Source organism: Narcine bancroftii, chromosome 4 (assembly GCF_036971445.1).
Source record: "Narcine bancroftii isolate sNarBan1 chromosome 4, sNarBan1.hap1, whole genome shotgun sequence".
NCBI lineage: Eukaryota > Metazoa > Chordata > Chondrichthyes > Torpediniformes > Narcinidae > Narcine > Narcine bancroftii.
This window is the reverse complement of record NC_091472.1, coordinates 241,482,031-241,504,080: the sequence shown is the minus strand read 5'-3', so window position 1 is coordinate 241,504,080 and position 22,050 is coordinate 241,482,031. Positions and strand designations below refer to the sequence as shown.

The following is a 22,050-nucleotide window of genomic DNA, read 5'->3' as shown; positions in this document are numbered from 1 at the left end:
GTCCTCGAAACACTGCCATGGCTCCCTGCAGGAGGCACTGAACACTGCCCGGGCGCGCATTGACAGATTCGAGGCTGAATATACTGAGGCTGCCTGCTGATTGGTCAAATGTGACAGCTGCAGGCAGCCCACTGATCCAACTAGCAGGTCAATCCCACTAAAGTAAAGGCTATCATCATGCATGGGGGAGAGAGGGACATGTGCTTGGGGATGGACAATGATGACCACAATGTGGCTAAGTCCTATTACACGTATCCATCCCCCTGCGTAAACTGAGACTCTGGAAGTCCAGCCAGTGACCAAGTGGCCCAGACCTGCCACAAGGACCCCCCGCTGGTCCTCCCCAACAGTGAGGCAGACGAGAATGAAGAAAGGGAGAGTGGCCGCTATGAGGTCATAGAGACCTAGGACTGGGTGAGCGCCAGGAGGCTTGGCTGTGGGATGAGGAGGATCCCTATAACTGCCTCTTTCACCTAGAGGCCAGTGCCATGGGCAGCCTGTCAATGCAGCAGACAGTTATCAGTGGCACATGGTCAGTATGGGCATGAAGGTAATCAGGAGTAGGCTCATTACTGTCATGTACAGGGGCCCCAACGGGAGCAATTTCCCCAAGGTCATCAGGGTAACTGCCACCTTGGCGGACCATCTAGAGCCTGCCCCGAACTCAAGGGGGTCATCTTGCCCTTGATGGACTGGTGACCAGTAAGACTGTCCAGGAAGCCATCACCCTTCTGGAGGGTCTAGATTCGCATACGGAGAAGGGTGCACCCACACAGGTTTGCAGGGCTGAGGCGGAGTTTGGCGACATCACCCTGCTGGTGACTCAGAGACATATGCTCCCTGGAGAAGACCCATGGGGGTGGAGTTTCCATTGTGCCACCCACTCCGACCCAGACCTGCCTCACCTCTGCTCCTCCCCCACCAGAGCTAACCTCCAACTAATCTATCTTGTGAGTTCTTCCAAACTCTATCTTCTCTCAACCCTCCCCCATTTAAAAGGAGACCACAGACTACCATTGGAGCTGCTCTTCTCGCCTATGCTGATCGGTGCCGTGAGAGCCTACGAATGTGCATGCAGCGTCACTGTGGCACAATCTGTATGCACCAGACAGCTCTGGCACACACAGCTGAGGATTTTACACCTACAACCCTGCTTGACAAGTTACCGGAGCTGCTTGTATAGACTCTTTAATCAAAATGTTTTGGCTTGACAAGTTACAGGAGCTGTTTGTACCCTTGTAGAAGTAAACTTTCGGTAATGATGGCATTCTTCCACTCCCCCCATAACACCACTTCTAATAATTCCCCATGGGGTGAGTGCTTCAGGAACCCTTTTTTAAAATACTCTTAATTTGGATAATACACAGTCCTGACTCTCCCTGTGAGTCCATTAGGGGAGCCAGAGCAAGCAATATGTTGCACCTGTTTCGGTAGACACTGATCCATGCACAGTGAGAGAGCAGGAACAGCATTCTGGTGCCAGACAGTAGCCCAGAAAATGGGGGTGCTCCCAAGGGAGTACTGGCACACCCTGTATGCACGCCGTCCCCCTGCTTGTAGCGGGATCATTGTATTGTGTGGGAATATTTAGCATTGAGCCACACCCAATTGGTGCAGGGAATCAGGAGTGCCTGCTGAAGTTCCTGTCTTGTAAGTGTATTCGTAACCATATATTACTGTATGTGTGTAACAAAGAGGGAGTAGGCAGCCACTGGTATCAGATGTGAAAGCTTATGAGGTTTTTAGTATCGTGCTGTTTTGTGTACAATAAATATTACTTGTTTATCAGCTTGTGTCTGAACTTTCTTCTCTGTAAATCTCATGTTACACCCTCCTACCTTTATCCACCTCTTGCATGTTAGGGTTAGTGTGCCCCTCCTACTTTCCCTTCCTCTCCTCCCCACCCCCCCACCCCCCCAACTCCCATCTTTATATTCAGGTGAATATCTATTTTTCCTGATTCCTGAAGAAAGGCTCAGGCTCAAAATGTTGGTTACCACTTACTTCCAGCGGATGCTGTGTGACCTACTGAGATTCTCCAGCACATTTGTGCATTTCACTCAACCCCAGTATATGAAGATTTTCTTGTTTAATTTATGCTATTACTTTACCATCAAAGCATATTGATGTTCTATAGTGCAATATCAGTTATTAGTTAGGTCCATTCTCGTTATTTTATATATGTCAAGTTCCAAACTCTATCTCCTAACAGATCTAGAAAAAGGACAATTAATTGTCATCCTTGAATAAAATTGAATTAGCCTAGAATCTCAAAACAGTGGGAGAGCTTCATTGTTTGAAGTGTGTCTTTCTCTGTGTTACTTTAAATTATAGAAAACATAATAATTGAAAAGTGACTACATTCTTAATACCTTAACTAACTGCAAAGGTAATCCAGTTGGTGGAGCAGAGTCCATATACTTCTTCAGATCTTGATTGAGAAATTCAAACACCAAGTACAATTTCTTTTCACTGTGGATAACATCTAGCAGTCTAGGATAAATAGACATAAATTATCCATGATTGCTTTGATGGATTCATCATAACATCTTGCTTACTGTGAAATGGAAATTAAATACACAAATTTATCATGTCAGCCTCAAAAATTAGAGTCTTCTTTAAGCAGAATGAGAGACTTCTTGACTGCATGATCAATTAGTCCATATTCTCCTATAATTAACTCATTAGTGAATATAACTGGAGGCTTCAGAATTTTGGAATAGAATGGATAAGATATGGAAAAGTAAGGCCTTTGATAAGGTTCCTCAGAGAAGGTTAGTTAAGAAAGTTCAATCATTAAGTATTAACATTGAAGTAGTAAAATGGATTCAACAATGGTTGAATGGGAGATGCCAGGGAGTAGTGATAGATAACTGTTTGTCAGATTGGAAGCCAGTGACTAGTGGTGTGCCTCATGGTTCAGTATTGGGTCCATTACTATTTGTCATATATATTAATGATCTGGATAATGGGGTGATAAATTGGATTAGTAAGTATGCAGATGATACTATGATAGGTGGAGCTGTGGATAGTGAAAAACTGTTTCAAAGCTAGCAGAGATTTACGTCAGTTAGAAGAGTGGGCTGAAAGATGACAGATAGAGTTCAATGCAGATTAAGTGTGGAGGTATTACATTTTGGTAGGGTTGATCAAAATAGAACATACATGGTGAATGGTAGGGCATTGAAGAGAGGAGTAGAACAGAAGGATCTAGGAATAATGGTACTGTGGCCGCGCACATAGAGACGCAGGCGAACCGGATCTGCAATATTATGGCCGCGGCAGCAGAGCAGCCACATCAAGATGGCGCCGTCGAGCGCATCTTCTCCCGTTCTCAAACAGGCCACACACACGCACTCGGCTGCTGCTACAGTACATTGTTCCTTGAAGGTGAAGTCATATGTGGATAGGGTGGTGAAGAAAGCTGATGGTATGTTGGCCTTTATAAATAAGACTATTGAGTATAGGAGCTGGGATGATATGTTAAAACTGTATAAGCCGTTGGTGAGGCCAAAGTTGAAGTACTGTGTACAGTTTTGGTCACCAAAGTGTAGAAAAGATATCAACAAATTGAAGAGAGTGCAGAGAAAATTTACTAGAATGTTGCCTGAGTTACAAGTCTATAGGGAAAGGTTAAATAAGTTAGGTATTTATTCTTTGTAGTATAAAAGGTTAAGAGGGGATTTGATTGAGGGATTTAAAATTATTTGGGGTGTAGAGTTGACGTGGAGTGGCTTTTTCCTTTAAGGAAAGGGGAGATACAATCGAGAGGACACGAGTTGAGAGTTAGGGGACAAAAGTTTAGAGGAAACATGAGGGGGGACTTCTTTACTCAGGGAGTGCTAGATGTGTGGAATAAGCTTCCAGACGAAGTGACAGAGGCAGGGTTGATATTAGCATTTGGATATGAAGTTGGATATGTTTATGGACGGGAAAAGAATGGAGGGTTACGGGTTGAAAGTAGGTCAGTGGGGTTAGGAGGGAGAAAGTGTTCAGCATGGACTAGAAGGGCCAAGTTGGCCTGTTTCTGTGCTGTAATTATTATATGGTTATGATTCATCTTCACAGGGCCAATATTCAAAATTCATGGCCTACAAAATGGGCTGTGGTTTACATTTCTTCAACAAGTTTGAAGTGCAACCACAGTTTAGGAAGAGTAGAAAGTGGAAGGAATTGTTTTAAAGAATGAGGGTGGCACAGCTAGTAGGGCTGCTGGCTCACAGTGACTGAGATCTGTATTCAGTCCTGACCTTGGATTCTTCGTTTTTGTACATGCTTCCTGAGTTTCCTCTGGGTACTCTAGTGTTCTACATCTGAAAGATGTAGAATCAAGCTCAGGTGCTCTGAATTTGTCAGAACAAAGGCAACTGGAGAAGGTAGGCTCCACCAGTCACCTGCCAAGCCACTGGCACTGCCGACCTCAGGGAATGAGAAGTGAGGATATGTGATGGTGAAAAGGCCTTTTGCCAGGCTGTACCAGGAATCTTGGAATCCGATGGAGAGCAGACATCCCGCCAGGCCACAGGTAGAAAGGCCTTGAAGGAATCGGTACCTGGGGACAAGGAAGTGCTCTGAAGAGTAGGCAGTTGGATGGTGAAGTTTAAGATCAGTGTCCACAGGCCATCCATTGTTGGACAACACAAGGGAACAATGGAGAAAAAGTAGCAATGGCAGAGGCAGCTCCTGTACATAGGAGCAGTCAAAGTATTCTCAACAACTTGCTGTCTCTGAATGGACTTTCTTTTCTTTTTTTGCATGACAGTGACAGAATGTGATGACTCTTTCCTAGCCTTCAAATAGCATGCAAGAGAAAGTTTCTTGCAGTATAACAGTGCATACTGTATGACAATAATAAATAAATCTAAATCTCATTTGCCTGCTGTAAATTGCCTCAAGAGTGTCTGTGAGAGGTAGGGTGCAGAGAGAATGGGATTAATTCCTCTTTTCATATTTACTTAAAATCTATCTTCAGGATTTTCCCACTCAATTCTCCAAATATGAAGCAAGCCAACTAACATGATGACTCTGGACGACAAAGATTTTCCTTCCTGAACACCGTTGGGTGTATTTTATGGATTTTGGCTGCTCATCATTAAAATTACCATAAAATTTTCCAATCACATACCTTTTGTTAAAAGATATAACCTATTTTGTGATTTCCTGTCATATTTTAAGTATACTCGTATATTGCCCACAGAGAGAATGGGATTAATGTCAGATTAGTGAGGATGGATAGTTGACGGTCAACACAGACTCAGTGGGCCAAAGGGTCTAATGCCGTGCTGTTATCTCTGTACAATTCTAATGCTAATTGTATGAGTAACAGAACAAATCTTTATTTTAACAAAATGAAAACATAGGTGAGAAGAGAACATATTTGAACTTTACAAACAACAAAGGAAGTTCAAACAAATAATCTCCTTAATCAAAGCCAAGAAATAAAAGCCAAGAATACCTAAGCAAAAGGGTGTTAAATTAAAATAACTATTCTGTACAATGCATAAGTTTTTATTCTTTTGTGTAAAAAAATCTTCCAGTATATTATGAAATGGTTTTGATGGCTTCCACTATATTTAATATTGCTTCAGGAAAAAAAAAGCTATTTGGCAGTAAAATTGTCTTAGATCACCAAATAAAACAGAGCATTTCTACTTCACTGACAATAACTTCAGATCTTTTTGAAGCTTATTGATCTTAAGTACTTACTGATTTCAAACCCAGCTAACAATACTTGCCTATTCTTAAATGGTGGGCATGTTAAGTATCTATTTCTTTCAGATGTTCAAGCATTAGCAATTTGTTAATAAAGGATTCAAAATAATTATTTATTTTAGCTGTAGAAGAATTCAAAAATCATATTAAATGAAAATGCATCTTTTTTGTTTTATACTGTTCAACAGAACATTTTCTTACCTCACAATATTAAGATGATTCAATTCTTTTAATAATGATATTTCTCGAATAGCAGTACTTGGCACTCCTTCCATTTCCCTGTTTTCCAAAAATATATTTTAAAATAAAAATACATTATTTGAATTAACTTTCACATGATAGTCTTAAGTAATAACTTTTCATTCCTCTTTTCATATTTACTTAAAATCTATCTTCAGGATTTTCCCACTCAATTCTCCAAATATGAAGCAAGCCAACTAACATGATTACTCTGGACGACAAAGATTTTCCTTCCTGAACACCGTTGGGTGTATTTTATGGATTTTGGCTACTCATCATTAAAATTACCATAAAATTTTCCAATCACATACCTTTTGTTAAAAGATATAACCTATTTTGTGATTTCCTGTCATATTTTAAGTATACTTGTATATTGCCCACAAAGCAAACTGCTTTGGTCAGTCCAAGCATGCCTGTGCATTCACTCAGTGTAGATGATATGCAAATGTTGTCTTAGGCTTGGTCATACTTATTCAGGATAGATGCAGACAGGCAATAAAAGCATCTAACATATACAGATGCTGTACATTACATTGATATACAGGTATGCGCCATTTAACATCCATTCAGGCAATGTCCGATCTCATATACATCAGTTATCCTACAAGGTTATAATAGGTTCAGAAATCCTGATCAGCGAACGGGACATAGCAGACGTACGCAACAACTTACCACATGCAACATGTGCAGCCCATGTCTTTTGTATACAAAGGCCTATGTTTGTAGGTACTCTACTTTCTATCTACCATGGCTCCCAAATGCAGCAAAACCAATTCTAGTGATAGCAGCAGCAAGAGACAAAGGAGAAGTATCAATTTGGAAGTGAAACAAAAGGTTATTAAACAACTCAAAGATGGAAAAACAGTGAATACTATTGCTCGCGATTTAGGCATTTCACATTCGACAATCACGATGATCCTCAAAAACAAAGAAAAAATTCTCCAAGCTGTTAAAGGATCAGCTCCACTGAAAGCTACAAGGGTAACGAAAATGTGAGAGAGGGTGATGACAAATGGACAGACTTCATCAGCATTCAATTTGTCTAGATCAACTAGACAGGGTCAAGCGATAAGTCGTGATTTTAATATTAAAGGAATTACAATAGGTGAACAAGAGTATAAAATTAATTTGTTTGCAGATGATGTGTTGATATAGTTACCTCATCCTAAAGATTCTGTTTGAATCGATATGGGATGATTTCAAGTAATAAAGTCAATTAGGACAAAAGTAAGATATTACCAATTATCTGATGAAGATTATACAGATTGTAGACAATTCACTAAATTTAGATGGTCTAATAAAATTAAATATTTAGGGGTCATAGTGGATAAAGAATATCAAAATTTATATAGTTTAAATTATATACCGTTGTTAAATAAGATTAAAGTTGATTTACATAGATGGAAAAATTTGCCATTAACTTTGATTGAATGTATTAAAATGAATATATATCCTCGTATACAATAGCTTTTTCAGTTCATTCCAAGTGCAGTATCAAAGAATTTTTTAAAGGAATTAAATAAAGTAATTTGTTTGTTTTTATGGAAAGGTAAATTGTTAAGAGTCTCGATGCAAAAATTAACCTGGAGATATGAATTAGGTGGACTTCAATTACCGCACTTTCAAAATTACTATGAGGCGGCGCAATTAAAATTTATTAATAGGTTGTTCGATATTGATCAACTGCCAATGTGGGCAAAGATTGAATTGGATCAGATTTCTGAAATAAAATACATCAATTTATTTATAAATGGAATCCTTTTTTATTGCAAAAGTATAAATTGCCAGTATTGAGACATTTAATGGATATTTGGTATGAGCGAGATCAGATTATAGGATCTAAAGGTAAAATTTCAGCTAATAGACCTTTATATCAGAATAATCCCTTTTTCTTTAAATAATCATTATATGAAAGATTGGGAAATGAAAGGTGTAAAATTGGTGGAGGACTGTTTTGAAGCAGGCAAGATTCTTTCTTTTAATAGATTTTGAGAGAAGTTTGGTATTTCATTAAATTCTTTTTTTGGCTTGTTATCAGGTTCAAGATTTATTATTAGAAAACTTTGGATGAGAATTGATGTTACCAGATCAAACAAAATTTGAGATGTTAATTGCTGATAAAGGAAAGAAATGTACATGTTATTGCAAGAAAAGATGGAAAAGGTTGATGTATATAAAATGAAAGATAAATGGGAGAAAGACTTGGCTATTACTTTGTCTTGGGAAGAATGGTCAAATATGTGTTACGAAATTACTTAATGTGAGATGTAGTATGAGTAATTATAATTTTTTATCAATTTTACTTAACTCCTGAAAAGTTGAAGAAATATGGCTTTAGTTCATCAGATTTGTGTTTTAGATGTGGGGAGTAGACAGGTTTTTTTTGCATTCTGTTTGGGTAGGAAGAAAAGTTGAAACTTTTTGGGAAAAAATTATAAAATTTTTGAGAGATTTATTTAGAATGGATTTGCAACTGGATCCGTTGATGTGTTTATTGGGTTATACGAATACATTAATGACAGGGTTGCAGATGGATAAACCATAACTAGCATTTAAACAATTAGGGTTAGCTGTAGCAAGAAAATGTATAGCTACTATGTGGAAGAATGATGTGGAATTGAATATACAAAGATGGAATAATGAATTGCAATTGTGTTTGTATTTGGAAAAGATAAAATTATTGGCAAAATAATTTGTTAAGGTGTGGAGTTTATATATGGGTTTGGATGTTAAATAAATGATATGTAAAGGGTTGGCACACCAAGCAGTAGCCATTAAATACCAGGAATTATTTTTTTTTAGCTCTGAGGGTGGTGGGTGGGATGGGATAGTTTAGGTGGGAAGTGGGGGTGGGTGGTAAGGGATTTGGTTTTTTTTGTAGTTGTTAATTTTTTAAATGTTTTATGCTTTGTAAAACCTTTAAATAAAATTAAAAAAAAAAGGTAAATGCAAGAGGGACCTATATCCGATCGGGATAAAATGCTAATGACGTGGATTGAGGACCAAACACAAAAGTGAGACCCTCTCAGCACATTGATGATCACTGCTAAGACACGAAGCTGGTTCCAGATGCTGAAAGAAAAGCAGGACCAGGCTACAATATTTGATTTAGTGATAGTTCTGGGTGGTTCAGGCACTTCAAACAATGTTTTTTGCTGCATAATGTGAAAATGAATCGTGAGTCCGTGAATGCTGATGCGAAGGCAGCAGAAAAATGTGTTGAGACCTTAGATAAACTAATTATAGAGGGAGGTTATTGCCCCAGCAAAGTTTTAATATGGATGAAACCTCCTCAATCTGGGAGTAAATGCCTGGAAGGATCTTCATCCATAAGGAGGCCAAGTCAATGCCAAGCTTTAAGACTTTTAAAGACAGAGTGACAAGTATTTTTGGGAGGTAATATTGTTGGCTACAAGTTATAGCCATTTCTTATTTGGCATAGTGAAAATCTCAGGGCTTTCAAGAACATTAACAAATACAATGTACTGGTTTATTACAGGACCAATAAAAAATCCTGCATGACACAAATGTTGTTTCAAGATGCCTTTCTCGGTTGCTAAGCCAGTGAAATGGAGAAGCATTGCTTGGAAGAAGGCATACCTTTCAAGATTTTGCTAATTGTAGACGATGCTCCAGTACATCCCCCTTTTATTGGTGATCTCCAACTCAACACCAAAGTTTTGTTCCTCCCACTAAACACCACCTCTTAAATCCAGAATCAAGGGGTTATTGCAGCATTCAAGGCCATCTACCTGAGGAGGCCCTTTGCTCAGGTTGTTCCTGCAAATGATGACACTGGCAAGAAACTGATGCAGTTCTGGAAGGAATACATTTTCCACTGCATAAAGAACCTTGCTTGGGCCAGGGATGATGTGACTAAAGAGTAGGGTGGCCATTCCAAAGGTAGCCATATATACCATACATACTGTGTGCTTAAAATTTTTTTAAAATCTAAGATTAAACAGTATTGCAAAAACAACAAACCAACACACACACACACACACACACACATATATATATATATATATATATATATATATATATTTATATGTAGCAGCTACTAACTGAAACACACCACAGGACGTTGAGGGGTTTCAGTTGAATGGATTTATTCAAACTTCGCACGCGCCGTTTAAGGGCGGTGTGAGCTCTGCCCCCGCGCTGGCAGTTACATCATCATGTTCACCCAAGTCGTGCGCTTTGGCCTAAGCCACTGAGGTCCCCCGACGGTGCCATCTTCCCACGACTGCCCCGCCGGCATGGCAATACAAGGGGGACTGGTTCACACGAAAGATGTGCACCGCCACACAATTCCTTCCAGAACCGGCTTACGCGTCTCACCACTTGGGCAGCCTACCTCATCGTTTTGGTCAGGCTGTCAGTACTGACTGACTAAGGTTCAAGTGTGCTGCCTTGAATCTGTCAACCGTGAATATCTCCTCCCTGCCCCCAACGTCCAAAGTGAATGTCTTGCCTGAGTGTTTCAGGACTTTGTAAGGGCCTTCGTAGGGGCGCGGGGTGTGGGCCTCGCCGAACAAAAACGAAGTCTGTCGTGGCCAGTTCCATGGGGATGCAAGTCGGGCGGCAGCTTTGGTGGGTTGGTGGTGGGGTTGTGAGTGAGGCGAGTTTGTCCCACAAGTCTGCCAGTAGGGTCCAATTCTCGGTCACGGAATCAATGCTTAGGCTGAAGAACTCCCCGGGTAGCGACAACAGTGTGCTGTAGACCAACTCTGTGGATGATACCTGAGGTCTTCCTTCAGTGCCATTCTAATGTCGAGCAAGACGCAGGGCAATTTGTCCATCCAGTTGGGGCCATGAGTCGTGCCATAAGAGCCGACTTGAGGTGCCAGTGGAAACGCTCCTCTAGACTGTTGGCCTGGGGATGGTTCGCGGTGGTATGGTGGAGCTTGATCCCCAAGAGGTTCGACAGTTGTGATCATAGGGCACCCCTGTCGCTTGTCATGTGCGGTGGAACATCGAACCTGGCAATTCAGTGGGCGAGCAGAGTTCTGGCGCAGCACTCGGCGGAAGTGTCTTTCGGTGGGATGGCTTCCGGCCACCTCATCGTGCAGTTGACTGAAGTCAACAAGTAGCGGGCGTCCCTAGGGGGCCCATGATGTCGATGTGGATATGCTCAAACCTCTTGGTTGGGGGGGGTTGAACTTCTGAATCAGAACTTTAACATGGTGCTGGACTTTAGAGGCCTGGCACTCCGTGCAATTTCTCGCCATCTAGGATACTTGTTTCTTGAGGCCGTGTCACACAAATTGTTCTGCTACTATGCAAACCGAGGTCTTGACTGAGGGGTGAGCCAAGTCGTGGACCATGCTGACAACCTGCGGCCTCCGTTGCGGCAGGACTACTGGGCACGGTGAACCGGTGGAGACGTTGCAGAGCAGTGTGTCGGGGCTGTCCAGCAGTTTAAGGTCCTTGAAACGGAGGCCAGTGATGGCGGTGCGGGAAGCCTGTGTTTCCTCGTCCCCTTTCTGTGCCTGCGCTAGCTGGGTGTAGTCCAGGCCGGGGGACAGGCTGTGGATGGTGGGCCTTGAGAGCACATCTGCAACAACATTGTCCTTACCCGCTCGGCGTCAGATGTCGGTGAACTCCAAGAAGTAGGACAGATGTCGCTGCTGGCGTGCCAATCAGAGATCTTTGGACATGGCAAGGGCCTGGGTGAGCAGTTTGTGGTTGAGGAAAACCATGAACGGCCTGCCCACCAGGAAGAACCAGAAGTGCCTGATGGAAAGATACAGGGCCAGGAGCTCCCTGCTGAAGGCAATGTATTTTAGTTCCGGAGGGCGGAGGTGTTTGCTGAAGAATGCAAGTGGGCACCACTGGCTATTGACCAATTGCTCCAGGACGCCCCCAATGGCCGTGGCCAAAGTGTCCACTGTGAATGCATCGAGCTGCAGGTGAGCCAGTAAGGTGGCGCTCGCAAGGGCATCCTTTGTCGCGGTGAAAGGGTTCTCGGCCTCTTCCGTCCACTCCAGGGTCTTACTTTTGGCGGTGATCAGTGCGAACAACGGCTGCATGATGCGAGACGCCCCTGGGATGAAATGGTGGTAAAAGTTGACCATCCCGGTGAATTCTTGTAGACCCTTGAGGGTGACGGGCTTTGGGAACTGTGACCTTCTCGGGTGACGGGGCGGCCACATCCACAGAAATGATATGGTCTAGGAACTGCAGGGGCTCCTTACCGAACTGGCACTTGGCCACGTTGACGGTGAGGCCGAACTCTGTCAGGCGAGCAGTTAATGCACAGAGATGGACTATCCGACCTGCAGGCGATCCCTAGCTCCAGTAGTCAGGAGAATTCCTCCTTTGCCAGTTGTAGCTTCTCAGGAGGCAAATATCTGGCTTTGGCATGGGGGTGGCCCTGGGTCAAAATGTGGTGGCAGACACCATGCTGGGGCATGGCGGAAGTGAATTGAGGCCGCAGGATGGAGGGGAATTCATTGAGTATGCGAGAATACTCATCCTTGGGGGTGCTAATGGAAGTTATTCCTGGGTCTCACCTGCTTGTGGAATCGAGGCGGACAATACAGCAGGTACATTTCATCAATGTCACAACAGCTACAATATTTTCTTTTAGATTTGTGGCGAGTATATGCTTAATGCTAAATTCAATAAAAGTTAATTTAATGTTGCTCCAACTTCCTATGTGATACAGCAAATCTGAAATTATCTTTGTGTTCAGCATAGTTATCTATCATAATCCGCAATTTTCTTTCAGGAAACAAACCTTTAAAAAAAAACTGTTGTCCAGTTTTGTTAACAGAACAATTAAATGATGAAAACAGTAATCCCAAGAGCTATTTTCCACACATATTACCTAACAACAACAAAATATCCTCTCAGTTCTTCAGCTCATTTCGATCTATTCATGTGAGCAATTTTCTGGTGCTTTTATGGAAGAATCTGTAGTAAAACAGGGTTCTTCTTCTGGCTGTATTAATGAACCAAAAACAGCTGAATAGGTGTTAATTCCAAGCTGAAATACTATGGCCCTCTGTCTTTGATACAAATATCAAATAACTAAACTTACCATACAATTGAGCTCAAAATGAATGTCCCCTAATTCATTGCAAACTAACAAATGTGAGTTATAGCATTGAGGTTACAACATCTATTTGTTCTTCTGCAAACCCACCATCCTACACATCTTCTCATCATCTGTTTTTCAATAGTACCTTTTAGAATTTATCATTCAAAATATCCACATTTTGTCAAATACGTGATAAGGTCTCCCTTCTGTTTGAGTTAGGACTCAAGGTTCAGCTTGTGATAGAATCAGGGAACCATAGTACATTACATCATAGAAAACAGACCCTTCAGTCCAAGTGAATTAAGAATCAAATTAGTTGCTATAAAGGAAAATAAATAGGAAAATTAAGATTTTGTAAAGAGAAACAGTTTAAACTGTGGAATGATAAAGAAAACTAATTTATTTAGATCATCCTATCTTCTTGGAAGAGCTGTTTAATTAGTCACACATTCCCTCCCACCACTGATGTGATTTACCTGGATTATTGTTTAAAGAGAGCTCACAAAGTCAGTGCTTTGTGATTAGTAAGGGATTGCTTAAGGTGGTATGTGAATGAGAAGGGAAGGTTGAGGATCACTGCTCTAGACCCAACAGTTACTGAAATATTTTGCTTGAGTTATGAAACTATGCACCTAATGAGTCAATTAGGTAGAATTAAAACAGTGGTTTTCAAACCACCTTAAGCAATCCCTTACTAATCACAGAGCATAGGGAATACTTAAAGTGGTATGTGACTGGAAAGAAAAAGGTTGAGAACCACTAATCTCAAACACCTACATGGAATATTGCCATTAGAGAGCAGAAGCAATCATTAAGGATCCCACCACCAAGGACATGCTCTATTCTTGCTTCTGCCATCAGGAAAATGGTCCTGGTGCCACAAGACTCATACCTCCAGGTTTAGGAATAGCTACTACCCCTCAGCCATCAGACTGCTGAACAACAGACTCATTCAGAGTCTCATTTAAGGATTCTTACTTTGCACATTATTTATTATTGAATACTTATTATCTGTAATTGCAGAGTTTACATTTCTTTCTTTGTTATACATTTATTTCTTCTTGAGTCCAGTTTACAGTTACTGGTCATTAGGAATTCTGCCTGGCCTGCATGTGATGTTGCGTATGTCTGACATTAAATCTGAACTTTAAACAAGGGAGCTCAATGCCATATTTTCTAGGGTAATATTTCCTAACCCATGGTCTCTGGCTTTGCGGGTTTTGTCCAGAAGGTTGAGGGATGGGAGAGGGAAAGGAAGAATGGCATCTGCAAATCTGGCTTACCAGAGGAAAATTCCCTCAACTATTTTGCACGAAAATAAAACACAAATCCTCTCAATGATCTATAAAGCAGATCGAGCTTACTAGGCATCCACTATCCTCACTGGTGGTCTGCCTAAAAAGGAATACCTGAGATGGCGTTCGATTCAAAAAGGTTGACAACCAATAATCTGGGACATTCAGGCATGGGCAACAAATACAGCCTCGTGATGGGTTCTGAGCAATTCCTTTTTAATGGTCGGATTCCTTGCATTTGTGCGCACTTGGGCAAGTTACAGCTGCTCCTGTATGCAATTTTTTTTTTAAATGGGGAAGAGTTGCCATTCAATCATTAATTTCTATACAAGATTGATTCAAGAGAGTGCCAGAGTTTGGGGATATTTTGCAAGTTACTCTGCAACAGCTCTACTTTCCCATCCTTTCACTTCAACACATCTAACATTAATATTTTTCATTTAAATTTTCTTTAAAGGATTGTTGCCTTTGCTCTGTATCAACTGATCTTTCTCTACAACCATACTTTGTACCATGTTTTTAACTGTTGGGGTGACCAGCTGTTTGCCAAACAAACTTCGTCACTGGGCATCAATGCACAGTGATCGACTTAAAAGTAATTCACATTAAAACTGGGCTCCAGGGTAATGAACTGCTTTGCAGTTATTGCTCTCCACAAGCACTGCGCTAACATTCCCCTGACTTTGATCACCAGGAGGTTGTAAAGAATAATAAGGTTCTGCTTTGCAAATTTACTGCCGTGGTTGAGCGCCAGATGCAAGAGTGGGTGGGCCACGGAGGGGGGGGGGGGGGGGGGGGGGGGACGCTCTCTGCAGCCTTAGGCTACTCGAGTTCAGATGTCGCTGTGTGGATGGTTCAGGGTCCCCTTGCTCGATTTTCACAAGTCGTCGAGCAACCGTTGGATGTTTGTCAAAGTTAAGATACCGGATGGGGCTTTTTTTTTAAAATAAACATCCAAAACATTTGGATCTTAGACAAAAGGTTTGTGATGTAATTCTGTGAACAGGGCATGTGCAATCTCAGGAAGACTAGAGTGCTCCTTATTTTATTCCTGAAGGTAAAATCTCGAGATGAGCACGAAGCTCAGACTGTCAGCACAGAACCCTGGCAGGAACCCTGTCAGCTGGCAGTAACTTACGCGTCCAGTCTTATTTTTTTCAGAGCCACCATCTCTCCCGTTACTATATTCATAGCTTTATAGACCACTCCGTAGGTCCCCTCCCCGATCTTCTCAACCTTCTTAAAGTTGTCCATGCTTCCGTTCCGCTGCGACCCCTCACTCTCTTCGCCTCGGCTCGCCCGCACTTTCCCGCGCTTTCGTCGCGCCGCTCGCCTTTCCCATTGGCTCTCCGGAGAAGCTCGTCCCCCTGACGCAATAGAGAAGGCGGAGCCTCACGCCGCTGTCCGTCAGCCTCGGCTTCTGTACCCTACATTGGCGAAGTTGGAAGGGGGGGGGAGCGACTGAACGAAATGCTCCAGCGCGTTTCCTGTAGCACCGGCAAATGAACAATAGCTGCTCGACATCTGAATTCTAAGCAATTATTAGGTACTTTTTAAATAGCTGCAATCTCTCCAAACACGGCAAAAACTGGATGGAAACCCACAAAGACCGACGTGAGAGGAGCAGCAAAGCCATTTCTTAGATGGAAAGTTAGGTTGCTCATCAAAAGGCCTTGAGAATTAAGAACCAGCAAAAATTTAAAATATGCTGGAAACATTCAGTTGTGGTCCTCTAGTTTACAAATCATAATTCTTCCAGTAGCTCTTCGTTTGAAGTTAGCTCTGCCCAAGAGCCACAGGCACAACTATTATTTCAGACTTCTCTTGCCTCAGTGAGCTTAAATTTTATCTATTTCTTTGAACGGGTCAATCTAATTTCCATCAAATGCTATTTGAATCCAGCTAACTTTCATATAGCATTCAAATAAAATTAAAAGCTAACACTGTTTCCATGTTCCTCTGTTGTCTCATCCCTTTATACCAACACTGATCCATTTGCAGTGCCCCTATAAAGCATTGCCAAATTTATTTATTTTTTTCCCATTGACAGCTGTACTTTCACCTAGCAACTATCAGTTTTTTTTTTAAATGATTAAATCCAACCTTTCACCTAACTATTTGTCCAAACGAGCCTGTGGATCACTTGTGATAATACTCAGGGCACATTGCCTTGATACTTAATCTTTTAAGGCCTTTAACATGATTTGGGTTAGGTGACAATGCAATGTAAAAATGTAAATTACTCAAGTGATGAAACAATCTCTAAATCATTTGTTACTTTCTGTACAATTCTCAAAAACCCAATCAAGACCTAATGCAATCATAAAGTCATCACCATGAAACCCAAAGGAAGGAGTTACATACAAATAAATTAGGAGTAGTATCTGAAATTAAAAAAAGCTTGCAGCAAGCTCCAGGTTTTCTGTGAAATGCTACATTTCACACATGCAGAACTTTGCTCATCTGCTAAATATAAACATTTTTTTCCTCTTGACTATCAAAACAAATAAGGTGTAGAGTGGAAGTGCACAAATTATTTTGGGCAGAATCCCTTGGGGGAAAAAAGAGTTATGACTAGCAGTCAACTTTTAATGATACTTTTTTTTCCTCTTTAAAAAGGAACTCTCTGGCAAGATTAAGATCAGTGCAACAGGTCAGAAAACAAAATATTCACTAAGACTGCTAAGGGTTCTATCAGCATTTGTTCTCAGAATTATTGTGATAAAATTATGGTTAAATTCAATTACATCTCTAGCGAAATGTTAACCTGTCTCATTCTTTTACAGTCCAATTCCATTTCATTCCTAAAGAAATGCTACTTGCATTGTAAATAATCCAAGCAGATCAAGCTATAGCAGAATGAAAGTCTCTCCCCCCCACCCCCCTCCAAATTCACTTCTTACAAGCCTCATTCTGGTGTCAAGACAAAAAAAAAGCATAAAATTTCAACTTCATTTGCAACATGGATTCACATGTTATAAAATGTTCTGTTCCGAAATAATAGGTGGGAAAGATTCAGTGGAATTGGGTTTTTTTTTTGCAATTTATTTAACCCAGGCAAGGGTAGATGATAATAAACACTTTTCATTACATATAAAATGGTGAAGGAACTCAGTAGGTCAGGCAGCATCCATAGAAGGCAAGAGACAATGTTTTGGGCCAAAACTCTCAAGACTGCCAAGGAATAAAGGTTGAGGGGAGTGAGAAGTGAACAAGACTGCAGATGCTGGAAAATAAAGACTGCCCTCTTTCTTGGCAGTCCCGATCAAGGGTTTTGGTCCGAAGGATGAAACATCTGTTAACTTCCATTGATGCTGCCTGACCCATCAAGTTCCTCAGCATTTTGTGTGGTTTCAGTTTTCCAACATCTGAAGTCACTATTTTACTTTCATTACATTTCTTTTTGTTCCTGACAAAATATAAAAACTGTTATTCATTGAGAAATGTGGCTTTGATGTAACTTACTTCTAACATTCAGCCTTGTTCCCCATTCAATTAAATTTATTATAGACTCCATCCTCCCTAAAAATTGAATTGACTGACAAACAAAGCATCTGTGAGTCAACCATCATTTGTTTGAAAGTAAACTGAGCATTGGTTTTAACAAAGTACTTCCAAAAAAAACTATAAAAGTACAATTTTACAATACTTGTTAAAAAAAATTGTAACAGTAGTCCAAATTATATTACAATGAATTTAACTTGTTTTCACTACCCCATTAATCCATTTGTTTGCAATTCACACAGTTATCTTTAATTAAATTCATTCACTTATCTTAAAATTAGAAAAATCTACATCATAAAGAAACACACACTTCAACTCCCAAGTGTTCAAAAAGGATCAAGCTTGCAGACGCTATGATTTAATGTTGTTCTATTTACTGAAAGATCTTGAAAGTAACTCAAGCCATATCCTTCTGTATTTAAAATGACAAACTATTTGTCATGTCACAGATCGCGATTGTCCAGACAAGGATATTTTTCTATACACATTTAGTGATTTTAATTGTGAAAATACGTTGGCTTCAAAAAGATGTCTTAACCGAACACTAACAGTTTTTAAACTATATATACACCAAAAAATGTTTTATCCTAAAGTATGTTTACTTTACACACCAAAATTTTTTAAAAATAAAACTTCTTGGTATTTTTTTTTCAGTGGTAGAAATCATGAGGAAACATTTGCATTAAAACAGTAGGATGTGAGAAACATTCAATAGAAACATACAGCAATTTATTCTTCCAAAAGCAGTTCACAATTTTGTAATCTGAAATTTGAAAACAACAGTTTTAAGGCTGCATGTTTCAATTACATAATGAATAGATAACATTGCTAGTTATAAATGGAACATCACATGAAAATACAGTTGAATCATTTACGTAGATCCTTTCAAGCTCTGCACCTCCACAATGTATCAAATAATCAAATAAACGGCCAATAGATTCTTTCTACCTTAAGAAAGAAAGAAGTGTCTAATATTTTAGCCATTTTTCAGTCTGTTGTAGCTATAACTTTTGAGGAAGATTAATTGATGACAAAAGGAATTCTAAAATCTTATCCCAATGTCTGGAAGGAGCATTTTATTTAGTATTCATCTGATATCTGAATGGAATTACACTCCAACTCTTTTTTAAAAAAATGTTCTTTAAGTATTTTGGAATAATCGATTTTCTGAAAAAAGGTAAATACTCCATTCTCCAATTAAAATAATGCACACAATCTGTGGGGCAAATGTTATTTTCTTTCCAATCAATGTTAGTTAATGAATTTACAACAATGTCATTATCTCTGTGCACATTTCCAGAAATATAATTTTGACAATTTTACATGAAGTGTGCTGTACAGGTATAAATGATATTGTAGTCATACGGCTTCCTCAAAGTTTCAGAAACCATCAAAAGCAATGCATAGTCCATTCAAGTATGAATAAATTATTTTTCTTAGATATGCCATTTGGGACTAATGTTGCATTCTTCGCAGCCCACAAGAGACAACAGAAACAATTGTTGTCATTTCTGGAGCAATTTTTGGCTATATGTACAAAAAACAAGTTTAATTGAAACTACGCAAATAATTCTGTATTGTAATCTGTACTTGCATCTTAGTTTGAAATTGAACAATACCAAATATTTTAAAGAGCACCTTTTAAAGGTGATGAGAAGTTTTGTTTGCCCTTTCTGCTTGGAATAGGAGCATTTAAGACATCCATTCATTTTAAAATGCCAATAATTTTACTCTTCTGACCAGTCAACTATTTCTTTTTGATTAAGGGGAGGGCGAGGAAAGATAGATGGAGAGAAATGAGGATGCTTTAAGAAAAACTATAATCTTGTATTTTTTTGCACAGATTTTAGTTTTTAAAAGATTAGCAGTTCTCCTACACTCCCTTGCCCAAATTAAGGAATACATTCAACATTAGAAACCTCAGATAATAAATAATTAAATTTTAACTTTCACATAAAAGTTTGTTTCTTCTGTGTTTACATCAATATCCCTGAAGTCCATTGTAGACTTTCTTCACTGGTCCTTGTTTAAGCAGATTCTTTATATCTGCAGGATACAAAAAAAAGATAAATCTATTTTGGATTTCAATCTACATCTTCTCTAAAGTTAAGATACACCTCAAGCTGTCAGCACTTCCCCACAAGGGTTCTCAGATGAGCAAGAATCAGAACTTCATCTCCATTTCTCCACCAGAGTTATCAATTTTTGCAAACCAGCATAAAAACCCACACATTAAAAAAACCCCCAGATTTTAGCTTTGGAGAGGGTACTCTTTGGGCAATGTGGTATAGCAGAGCCTGTTCCAAAGTCAAGAAACCTGAATATTGTTTTCCCCAAATGAAGATCAATTTATTCAGTAATCAGCCAATTTTAAAGTGCAGAGAAACTGCAGCATCTAGTAAAAATGCAATTTCTCATAACTGTAATGTGAAATACAATTACATGCAAATTATGTGTACAAAATCAACCACAGTCACAAAGGAGTGGGGTTACCAGACTTGATTAACAGGTGAATTCCCCATCTCCACACTGGTGGCTATTGCATTGTCACCATATGCAGTCCTTGCCAAAAAGTGTAGGGAGAATTTAAATCCAGGCTTTTTGATGTGGGTGTATTAATTGACAGGGAGTCCAAGTGATAGGCTGAAGCTTATGGAACAGGACATCTGCCTCAGACATACAATACTAAAAGAGTGTCAGAGTAGTTTGTGGAACATGAAGGAAAATTCCTGTTCCTGATGAATGACAAAATATTTTGCAAAGGGATTTGCATCATTGCTTTAACCCTTCTCTCTTTTTTACCTGCCAGCTTTTCTAATAACTGGAGCTACTTCTTCTTTCTCTTAAAAGTTAAAATGGTCTTTCCCAGTTCCAGTTGCATCCAAACTTTTGGCAATCTATTCATTTTTGGGAGTTAAAATTTAGCCTACCAAGAAAGGTTTGTCTATGAATTTAAATTACAAAATGTTTGAGGAAAATAATTAATTTTCTGAATTCCATCCATTCTAATTTAAATTCACTTTTGTTTCAAATCAAAATGAGCTTAGAATAAGTGATACCTTAAATCATCAGGATGGTGGTTCTTAATTAGGCAGAACCAATACATGCTTCTCTAAATATTCTTATATATTTTGGTTCTTGCAATTAGATATAACAGAAATTATTTACAGGAAGTGATCTCAGTCCATTGAGGACCGAAAGAAATTTATAATAAAGTTACTTCATTATAAGATTTAATATAGTCAATTGATGCCCAGACTAAGGATATCAAAGTTCCAGGAATTCCAGGTATCAAGAAGAGATGGAGAGGAATTACCACAATGAATGCATAATTACTTGACAAAATAATTGCCATCTTTGGTTATCAACCTTATTATGCAACAAGATCATCAAGGTAGCTCATGGACTTTTTCATCTAAAAATTCCCATGATTCACAATTCCTTGTCGATTTATTATGGAATCAGGTGAAAAGAAAAGTCATTTCCACAATGAACTAGAGCAAAGTTGCTAAAGTATGTCACTGGATCAAAATGACACAGCAAGTGCCTTACTTTCTTCCCTTCTCCAATTGGCAACAATATCAATGTGGCTAGTAAATAATCAAAAAAATTAAATGTGAATAAAATACAAAACAGTTAAAATAGCTGTTCAGATGTTAACCAGAATGGTAACCTAGAAGAAAGCAATTTAACAAATTAATACTTGCCCTCCTTCTGATCATCAGTAAGTTTGTCCTTGGGGAAATCCACATCAAATGTTATTATGAGGGAACCTCGAATGTTGTTGTTATCAAAGTTTGGTAACCCCTCTCCTTTCTTCCATAGTTTTGCACTGGGTTTTGTAATCTTATCTCTAACTACATGAACCTGAAAAAAGATGCAAGACAAAATTAAAATCAAACTTCTAAAGAGATGACATTAAACGTTTAAATGCAAGCTTAAAATGAATAATTTTCTACTTCACATAAAATCAACTGGAGAGACTTAATTATTTATTATCATGAGAACAAATACACAAAATTAATTAGAATGGTCTAAAATTGTACTAATGTTATAAAGCCTAATCTCTACTCTCAGAAGTAACTTACCTTGTGTCCATCCAAATGAGAAATATCCATTTCGAAACCTATCAACGCTTCTACCAATGAAATTGTGACATTAGTGTACAGGTCATCACCCCGTCTTTCAAACACTGGGTGTCTAAAGTGAAAGAAAGGTATCGGTGAGATTAAACTAGACAAATGATCTATTTTC

At 39.5% G+C, this 22,050-nt stretch overlaps 2 protein-coding genes across 3 annotated transcripts in view; both read right to left on the bottom strand.

Annotated features, from left to right (window-relative positions):
* LOC138761781 (cyclin-dependent kinase 2-like) overlaps nucleotides 1-15,609 on the bottom strand; it is a 33,056-nt gene extending 17,447 nt beyond the window's left edge. Inside the window, exons 1-3 of the mRNA XM_069934504.1 lie at nucleotides 15,431-15,609; nucleotides 5,914-5,991; nucleotides 2,373-2,493 (exon numbers count right to left, since the gene is read on the bottom strand). Coding sequence (XP_069790605.1) covers nucleotides 2,373-2,493; nucleotides 5,914-5,991; nucleotides 15,431-15,546 — 315 coding nt within the window. The 5' untranslated portion in view covers nucleotides 15,547-15,609. The remainder of the gene's footprint in view (nucleotides 1-2,372; nucleotides 2,494-5,913; nucleotides 5,992-15,430) is intronic.
* A 2,541-nt stretch (nucleotides 15,610-18,150) lies between these two features.
* Nucleotides 18,151-22,050, bottom strand: part of dnajb11 (DnaJ heat shock protein family (Hsp40) member B11) — a 33,809-nt gene continuing 29,909 nt past the window's right edge. For both annotated transcript variants that reach the window (XM_069934502.1, XM_069934501.1), the window contains exons 8-10: nucleotides 21,885-21,996; nucleotides 21,504-21,663; nucleotides 18,151-19,842 (exon numbers count right to left, since the gene is read on the bottom strand). In XM_069934502.1, the coding sequence (XP_069790603.1) occupies nucleotides 19,778-19,842; nucleotides 21,504-21,663; nucleotides 21,885-21,996 (337 nt within the window). In that variant the 3' untranslated portion in view covers nucleotides 18,151-19,777. The remainder of the gene's footprint in view (nucleotides 19,843-21,503; nucleotides 21,664-21,884; nucleotides 21,997-22,050) is intronic.